Below are 9735 nucleotides of genomic sequence, written 5' to 3'. Positions count from 1 at the left end.
TTAACCAACTCTGGAGTGGTAATACATTACTTTATTTGATACCTGAATGTATTTAATGACAAGATGATGTTAGTTTTTATTGGAAATGACACCATATGCTCTCAGTGTCACTTGTCCACTTTGTCAGTTACTTATAAAATAACATTATTGGTCTTGCAGAGTCAATTAGTTTTAAAACCCATAAATGAAAAAGCCTTTATAACTCTGAATTTAAGAAATGAGTGGTGAGACTTTCTGTAATGTAATAGTACCTGTTTTACACAAGGAGGCAGTGTTGTCATTTTATTTGAATTAATTCAATTTAAAAAAAAAAAAAAAGATTACACCACACACACCGAGAGAATGCCAGAATTTAATGTTTAATGGTATTTGAAAAAAAAATTAGATTTCAAGTCATAATTAAACTGTGTGCAAATATAACTTTTTGGAAATGCAAATATAACTTTTTCCCCCCTTTTTTCCCTTGCAGTTATATTATAAATAAACTCTATTCTATCTAAATCCCCCCAAAGCCAATAAAACCATACTCACATTAGCATTGCAATGATCAGGTTTTGATCACAAACAGTGAAACCAAATTTTGTGGTTTAAACAACCTGCTTTCATAAGCATTACACCTTTATCATGGCATTTCCAATGGTTGAAAATATCCAGTTTCTAGAGTCAGGAATCTTCAAGTATCTATAGATATCTGAGCCACCTGAGTGTGGTGTGACTGCGGTGGACACCACCCCAAATGCCTTTCCATCTTCACACACCAATGGACCACCAGAGTCTCCCTGAAAGTATATACACACCCGATTCTTAAAGTAAATAGTGAAGTTATTACCATAAAGTTTGATTGTCCACATGATATTTAAAGAAATGTATGTACCTCAGCTGGACCTGTGTCTCCCTGAGAGCAGTAGAAGTTTTCTATAGTACATTCTTTATTGTCAATCAGTGTAACACTGGTTTCCATGAGTGTGGGAGACATATATGTACCATTTTTGTCTGTTCGCCCCCAGCCAGAGAGTATACAATATTTTGGCAAAGTACCATTATCATGGCTCGCCAGAGGAATAGGTTTCACATTCTCATTGAAGTTTGCCTTGGTGCTCAACTTTAGAAAAGAGAAAGATATATACATGAAAATTAAAATATGGGATTTTTGTTATTTTCTTTCAGTCCAGATTAACTTAAAAATGCTCAATATAATTACATAATATGGTAAATATTTTTTTCATGAACAAAAAATGCTAACAGTAAATTAATATGTATTTTCTGTGTGATGATATTCTTACCTTCAAAGCATTACATCATTCACAAAAGAAGTTGCGTTAAAGTCTTTATGTGGAAATGCTTGTTCCACAGATATGCGTTGTATTTTACTGTTTGAGCTCACAATGTGAGCTCCTAGTACGACTTTGTAAGACCTGAAATAAAAAATTTAAAAATAAAACATGAAAATATTATTTCTGAATAAAATGATGACTGTTTCTTTCAGGGTATTTTATTCACAAAACCAACATTACTAATGACAGTTGTTGACATTATCATAGCCCACATAGCTATTATCTATTAATGTGTTTTGAAATTTTAATGCGTCTTCTTAGTTTTATTATGGATAAAAAGTTCTGTCAGAGACCCAGACTTTGGTGTCATCTCAGTTGATAGGTAAATACATTTGTTAAACTCACTTGGCGTGACAGTGGGCAGCAGTCATCACAAAATCCTCATTCAGGAGGAAGCCACCGCAGTACTTTTTTTTACCATCTGACATGTACCTCTCCAAAAACACCATGTATGGCCTGCTATGTGGCACAGCCTCATGGCCTCCAGTGATCTTCCCCGAGTAAACTGGGAGACAAAAAGAAAAATACTCAGTTAAATAGATCCATCATCATGCATTGTCTGTCAAATGCAAGCCCTCGTGTCTGTAATAGTTCACATAAAAAAAAGAAATTATAAACAACACATACCTTGATCATCAAGAGTCATCACAAGGATGAGTATAGCCAGTATACAGTGGACAGACATGGTGAGGTGACAGTTCAGCTTAGTTACTGAAGAGCAGTGGCACAGATCATTCATAGTTTCTGTCTTTAAATACTTCCTTGTATCAGTGAGAGGAGGACGTATCTGAGTAATTTGCATATGCAAATAATGTGGGTTTGAACCACGCCGTTTAACATCTCAAGAACCTGAGAAAAGTTGCATTTTCATAAAAGAACAGATGAGCTTTTGTACAATGTGTGATTCAATAATTAATGTAGATATATTGTGTCATATTGTATGTCGTATGTCTTTATTTTGTAGCTTTTTTGTAGCTTTTTCAAGTCAAGACTATTATTAACTTTCTATTACAAATAATTTCGCTTGAGTTCTCATTTCCATAAACACAAATTCAAGAAAATCACCTCATAAGTACATATGTGACCACAGGTTAACTTGTAATTGAGTTAAATGGAGCTTGTATATGAATAACATCAGTGGTAATAATTTAGCCACGGATGCCTCTGTGGTAATACCCAAAGCAGAAGATCTCTATTCACATTGTATATTCAATGCTATGCCTATCTCAGAGGAGCCTCAGTTTCGGTCGCGCAACCTCAAAAGTAACATTATTCTGATGTTATCATGTCATAAGAAAGTGCATAAAAATAGGATTTGTTTGAAAGCGTGGTCCATGGAACTTGAACTGAAATGTGACCCTTGAGCTACCAGAAGAAGGAACAAGTCAGTAGCATAGCGTGCAAGAGGAAAGGAGATCAGCTAGCAGACGTATTTATGTAAGCCAGCACAGTGAAGAAAGATTTTTTTGTATTCCACACTTTGTAAGATAAATGTATGTGTTATATATGTAAAATGCAATTTGTGTGTCTATTTATAACATGTGGGTTTAACAGATACAGAAAATGCACTCAGTGCTTCAAGTAAAGGATTCAGTATCAAGCATCAGAATAAACTTCAGTAACAAACAGATTAAAGATTAGAAAAGATTAAAACAGCAATAATTATAACTACTTTCTTTTTCACAGTGTAGTCAAGCCTAAAAGTATGCAGCTTACTGACCACATTGTGTCTGTTACATCACTTCCTCAGTCTAGACTCAAGTATGTCTGTCTATCTTGGCCATAAATGTTATTGTCATTGTTTTGAATGATGCACAAAAAGGTTTTAATGTGTTGGACAAAAAGAGAAGATGTGGAAAGATGAGAAGGAAACGAGTGAACAAGTTTTGGGACGTGAGATCCTGGAGTCCAGGGCAGTAATGGGAATCACAGGAGGAGATGCGAAGAGGAACTTGCTTGGTAGAACAGGGCCTTTACCGTTAGCCCGTCACTTTTATGAGGACCACGGGGCTGAGAGGACTGGCTGGTTTAGTCATTGGACATAGCAGCAAGGAAAGAGGGAATGTAATAGCAACCATCAATCAAAGTGCAAATTACATGTTTATTAAGAAGAAAGGAAATAAAATGAACAGACAGGGAAACAGACATTGCTAGAACAGTCAAAATAGATCAAACTGTGGATTTATCTGAAATCGCATATGAGAACAGAAGTTTATGGCCTGAGACGCATACCAGTGTGACACTGACTCGACTCATTCATTCCATTAACTTTCTCATGTTTGTGCTTACATATTAATCTTTCTTTAGTTAAATTTAGACGCATGTTACACTTTATTACAAAAAAAAGTCTCTTTTCTTCAAGGTGGCTCCATCACCGTCACCTCACAGCAAGAAGTGTTGGCCTCACATTTATGTTTAGAGTTTGCACTAGCCTGTCTGACATCCACAGTCCAAAGAAATCATAACAACTGGGAACAAGAAGAGGGATGGACGGACGAATGGACAGCTTGAGATTTGTTCAGCGACATGCAAATGAAGCTGGTAGCTTGCTATCCAAATAAAGACAGCAGTTTTATAGTTTAATGAGAATATGTCTTAGCCAGTGAGGTGGAAAGGTGCCAAAAATAAGCACATTCCTGGTAAAACATGCACACTTGACTAAACTACTTGGAATTATGTGTCACTGGCCCTTAAACAAATAAGTCACAGGGCTTACAACATACTTTTGTGTGCAATATTTTGTGGATTTATTTATTTATTTATTTACTATTTTTACGTCTTATAAATTAAACCATGTGAATTCTGAATAACTTCCGTTGTTTCTTGTCATTAAAGAAGAACAACAAAAAAGCAAAGAAAAGATTTGAGTTTTGTGCTCTTAGGTTCTAGTTCTGGCTGCTTTGAAACGATAGACTACTAACGGTAGTGAGGGTTTAGAAAGTGTGTTTTCTCACGTCCACACCCTCACAGACAATAGATAAGCACAATGCAAAACAACACTTGAAGACAGCTTGACGTCTGTGTAGGTTCTTGAAGACGTTTTACCTCGCATCTGAGAGCCGGATGGCCTAGATGACAAAGAACCTACACAGCCCAGTCTAACAATGGAAAGGACACCCACAATTTGCTCAACTAATTTTGAACTACTAGATTGTTTTTGATATTTAATGGCACAGAGTGAGGCATCAGAAAAAGGACTGAAGTTTCATTACCATAACAGAAGAGTTTTAATCTCTATATTCGCACAGAAATTAGTTCTCTAACAGCCCATTTGACCTAGTCTACATTGCTAGTCATTTTGAAGTCTTTATGTTGACACTCATTTTTAATCTCAAACAACAGAACAAATGAGTCACATGTAGAAGTGGTTACTCTGCTTAAGATGCAATCTGTAGTGCAAGTTTCCTTTCTCATGATGAAGAGATAAGATATAGAACTGCATTTTCCTATTTGCTAATGCTAAACTGAAGAGGCCTTACTGCAAACTGCTAAATTACACAGGTCTTTGTAATTAATACAATTTTAGGATAATTATGTGAATTATGAAAATAAATATTAAATGTGTTTTAAATTTGATGCCTAGTGGTGGTCTACGTCAGGTTGTGGCATTGCAAAGAATCAGCTTGCTACGAAAGTCTTGTAAAGGTTTCTGATGAGAGCATCAGCTGTTGGTTTTGAGCCTGCATGAATGATTTTGAATGAAAGTCACATACTCATTTTAATGTGTTCTGAGCTTTTGCAGAGTTTTTGCAGATGGAAAACTAATGCTACACAAATAGACAGCTTGCGGGTAAGGCCTAGGGAGAATGTGAAAGAAGAGTGAGAATAAAAAGCATTCTCAGGTGCACATATAGTTTATATAAAGCATTTTTTTGTCCGAGTCAGACTGTGCTCACTTTGACTTTGACATGTTCTCTTTAAGTTAATTTTAACAAAAAATAGAAAAATCACAAAGAAGTAAAGTGATTTTTTCCAAAGGTGAATACACTTTTAGCTGATTGGCACACAAGTCACTGCAAGCCATTTCCCCCTTTTCTTAATGTAATTGCTTTAGTGCTGTTAGTCATAGAGAGAGCTACACAAACCATAATTCGTTCCCCGCAAGACTCATGTGCTTTCCATATGACAGCACATTAAAAAGGAAAGCCCTGAAAATGACTTTTGAGATAAGAGAAAGACTTAAGCATGTCAGTGCAGAATAAATATTTATATATAATGAGCACATATGATGGTACTGCAGTGAAACACAAGAAAATATGTTTTTCCTATCACACTACAATCTCAGTGGCAAGCTAAGGACTTTTATGTGCACAGCCTTTGAAATGAAATCATGTGTTTGTGTGTGTGCTGGACACATTAGATATAAATATATATATATAAGAAAGTTCACTTTCCCACCGCAGACTATCATTCTCTGATGCAAACTTTGGCTTGCATGTGTCATGTCATCTAACAGTCAGTCTTACCGCACTGACCAAAGCTTCGGGAGATATTAGATCCTATGATTCAGACATATGATCTTCTGCCAATTTACCTCGCTTCTGCTTGTTTAACAGCTCATAAAGAATGAGCTGTAATTCTCAGGCATCGGCTCCTGAGCACATTTGGTGCTTCTTTGCTCTATTGCTATAAGGCTATGCTTTGTTGGACTGTTTTTTGGGGGGTCTCAGTTACCCACAAGTAAGATCACACTTAGTTACTGTGGATGTAGAAGGACTAAAAGTACGCAGTGAAAGCATGTCGAGACAGAATATATGTAATTGTTGACTGATTACCTAAAAAACATGCGTGCACACAATCACAAACACACACACACACATACAGACACACAGGTGTCTCGTGCTAAAAGCGAGCCTCTATTCGAATAACACAGCCCACAAAAAAGAGTGAGCAAAGAGACGAAGCATTTAACTGAGCCTTGAACGCATAAATTATGTCAGCTCCATCGTGTTTTTCTGTTCTTCTTGGACCATTTCAATCTGAAAAACATATGATGTCTATCCGCTCTCGACATGGAATTCATATTTAGATGTATCAGATTTAAACCAGTATAACGAGAAGATGGGAATTCCAACAAAACAGTTGAGCCACTTTTTTTTTTTTGCAAGAAAAGTGATACTGGGAACTAAAAGCTTCCAAGTCTTAAGTTGTGCTATTTATCAGGCATTTCAAGAGAACCTGTCAAAAGCGAGGAGGTGTAAACCACATTGTAATTACCGAACATGTTCTCATGGGTAGGATGACCTCTTTATCTAGTCACATGTTCTTAGATAAAGCATGTCAAGTAGAGAAGGTATTCCTCTTATACTTGGATACATCAGTCTTTCTGTTCTCACACACAAAAGCAGTCATATATCAAGCTAGTTAATGTTACCTATATATTGCATTAAAACAGAGTTGCTTTTTAACTTAAACACACTCCAGAAAAGGTGTATTTTGGTGAGTGTTACTTCACTTCGATGTTTGGCCTTCACAGTACAGAATGAATTAGAAAAGTCAAATAATTTACTCTTTAAAGTTCTTTAAAGTTCTTTGACGTAATTCCAACCAAGTTTGACTAACCGAACTCATTGAAAAGTAGATGAATAGTTCCATAAACACTTCTGTGTTTGGATTTGGGGTTTGTAGACAGATTCAAAAAAAGAACACTACCTATTCCTCTTCTTAGGCTTCCTTGGAGATTTGTGCGTGCTATTAACATCGCTTTAAAAAAGACAAAAGAAAAGTTTTTCATCAGTGAAGACACTTTTTGATTTAACTATTTACATAATTTAAAATCTGACTGAAATGTAAAATGTCTCTGGGTACCAACACATACAACAGAGAGATCTACACAAACCATAGTTTATAACCTTCTGCGCTGTCTCTCAGACACATATGCATGCATGCATGCATGCATGCACAGAATACATTTGCAGAGCACAGTATCTCCCCATCAGTCCATCTGTCTGAGCACACAGATCTGGTGATCTGAATAGAGTGTACACCTCTAAAAGAGGTGCATGTCGGTCAGAAAGCGTGGAAACATAAACACACCAGTGAAAGAGTGTTGTCTAGGCTTTCACGGTGGTGCAAAAAAGGTCTAAAAGTAGCTACCATAAGACTAATACATCAGCCCTCTTCAAAGAGGGCAAAGTAAGGGTCAGATGTAATTAATAGGAATGGAAAGCTGATATTTAGACTTTCCTGTTACCCCCGTTATGGCTGTGTGAAATGATCGAAGTGCCAGATGTTGGAAGTTAGGACTGGTTTGGTCTGACAATGTCACACTGGGTCATGATCTGCTGTGTTTAGACTGCTGAGTTCAGGTTTCACCTTTATTTTTGTGAAGGCTCATTTGCAGAGTTTCTCTCTATTTTCCTTTTATCAATTCTTTTAATAGAAATTTTAAAGTTCAAATGGGAAAAGTTGTTCTTACCATACAGGCAGATTCATAGAAAACCTCTTAGATTTTTAGCTTTGTCCTCTGACCACTGTTATCCCTTCTCTATAGTCTTTTTAAGATCTGTTTTCCATTCTACTTCTGATTCCATGTGTTTTGTCTGTGTGTTTCCTCACAATGACATTTTTCTAGAAGGTTTGGTTTAAGGTGCTATATGTTTGATTGTGCTGTTTTATGTTTATCTGTTTTATATTATTGTGAAGCAGAAGTTTTTTTCCTGTGAAAAGTGCTATATAAATCAATAAAGTAAAGTAAGGTTAGGTTGTAGATTTAAGATAGTTACAGTAAAATAAGCCACAGTGGCTAAAACATGGTTTTAGATCAGGGAAACAGATTGAAGTTAGCGTTACGTTATTTCAAAAGGGGCAATTGACATGTGTTTAATTTCTTCTGTGAAAATATGAGGCCAAAATCCTTGAATTCTTCCTCTGCTCCCAACATCATCTACTAATTTTGTTTTGCAATGTGGGGATTTCATAAAACTATTCTTAAAGAAAGACTACTGTCACCTTTTTCTGCATAGCAGGAATACCTGCACTGTGGATGTCTTTTATCAGGGCCAGGTTTCTCTTTGAGTAGATTGCTCCCACAGAGGATAAATGAAACTGGTATTCTGAGTATTTGGCATTCAGTATTCAGCTGCGAGAATAAAATGTCAGTATCTGCAGGCATTTGAATTAATGGTGGACACAGAGGACATGGATAAAGAGGATGAGAGTGAGAACAATAGAGCGTGTATCTTTAGAGTGGTCTGCCCCGAGGTGGAAGAAGAGGCAGACAGTCTGTGTTTATCATTAAATGAAAATTTGCAATGGAGAAAACAGATGAGCACTTCTTATCTGACTATTCCTGACAGCTGTGATCAGACACAAGAGGTGCACGAGTGTGTTTTTATGTGCATTTGTGCCCGAACGAGTCTTTGCGTCTCCTTTTTTGTGTTTTTCAGAAAGAAATGGTGACACAATTTGTTTTCACTCCTGGACCACCCACACTACTACCAATGCGCTCTGCTCTGATTTCTCTATGATTTACATTTGACTGAACTGAGCTGGTAATGCTATAAAAGCCTCTCAACACTGTAATCTCAAGATGAAAACTGCAACACAACGGTCATTTAAGTGATCTTTTATTAATTTCCATGAATTCAAAACTTTCTTTTGCTGTTTTGTTGTGCTGTATTACAGCAGACCTGGTATTACACTGTTTCTTTATGATTTAGTGTGACATCACTGGCTCGGTTACTCACTTAATAGCTTTAATACTGACCTAGCTGTGACTCCATTTGGCTAAGTAGATCAAACCTATTTAGAATAATAGTTCAACAAGAAATGAGAAAAGAGAGAGAGATAAACATCAGAAAGTATGAGGAAGAATGATGAAGTATTAGAAAAAAACCTGTGGAAAATTTCACCTTTGTGGGATTGTTTATAGGACTGTCAATGGTCTAGAGGCTGTCAGGAAAATGGGTCAGAGGGAATAATTTGACTACACTTAGACCTATCATGACATGAAAGGAGTCACATGACATACTGTTTAGAGCACAAGTTCAGACACATATTATTATAGCGTGTTTCACGTTGTACTTCTTAGGTTTCATTTCTTTTAACAATTCCTCGTTTGCCACAATGACTCATATCCCATATGTCTGCCTCTTAACAGTGTAGTATTCTTTTCAAGGTCTCAGACTTTTCATATTACAGGCCACTCATAATCTCGTACAACAGATTGCAAAATAAAGCATGAGGATGAATGCAAAAGCAATTATAAAAGAATTTAAAATGCTCTGACCTCCTTTCAAAACATTTGTTTTTGAAGTTTGAAGATATCGCTAAATACATTCACCACCTTCTTTATTAAGTACACTTTGTTGGTACTGGGTCAGAACCCTTTTTGCCTTCAGAACTGCTATAATTCTTCATGTCACAGATTCAATGAAATCCTGAAAACATTCATTACATT

The 9735-nt window shown here is 36.3% G+C and overlaps 1 protein-coding gene across 1 annotated transcript in view; it reads right to left on the bottom strand.

The window, feature by feature from the left end:
* Nucleotides 1–346: 346 nt before the first annotated feature.
* The window catches only part of LOC145424485 (granzyme G-like), a 130213-nt gene continuing 120824 nt past the window's right edge, over nt 347–9735 (bottom strand). The window contains exons 4-5 of the mRNA XM_080297852.1: nt 875–1102; nt 347–779 (exon numbers count right to left, since the gene is read on the bottom strand). Coding sequence (XP_080153978.1) covers nt 612–779; nt 875–1102 — 396 coding nt within the window. The 3' untranslated portion in view covers nt 347–611. The remainder of the gene's footprint in view (nt 780–874; nt 1103–9735) is intronic.

The sequence above is a fragment of the Astatotilapia calliptera genome, chromosome 23 (genome assembly GCF_964374335.1).
Source record: "Astatotilapia calliptera chromosome 23, fAstCal68.1, whole genome shotgun sequence".
In the NCBI taxonomy this organism is placed as follows: Eukaryota; Metazoa; Chordata; class Actinopteri; order Cichliformes; family Cichlidae; genus Astatotilapia; species Astatotilapia calliptera.
This window is presented reverse-complemented; position numbering and strand designations above follow the sequence as displayed.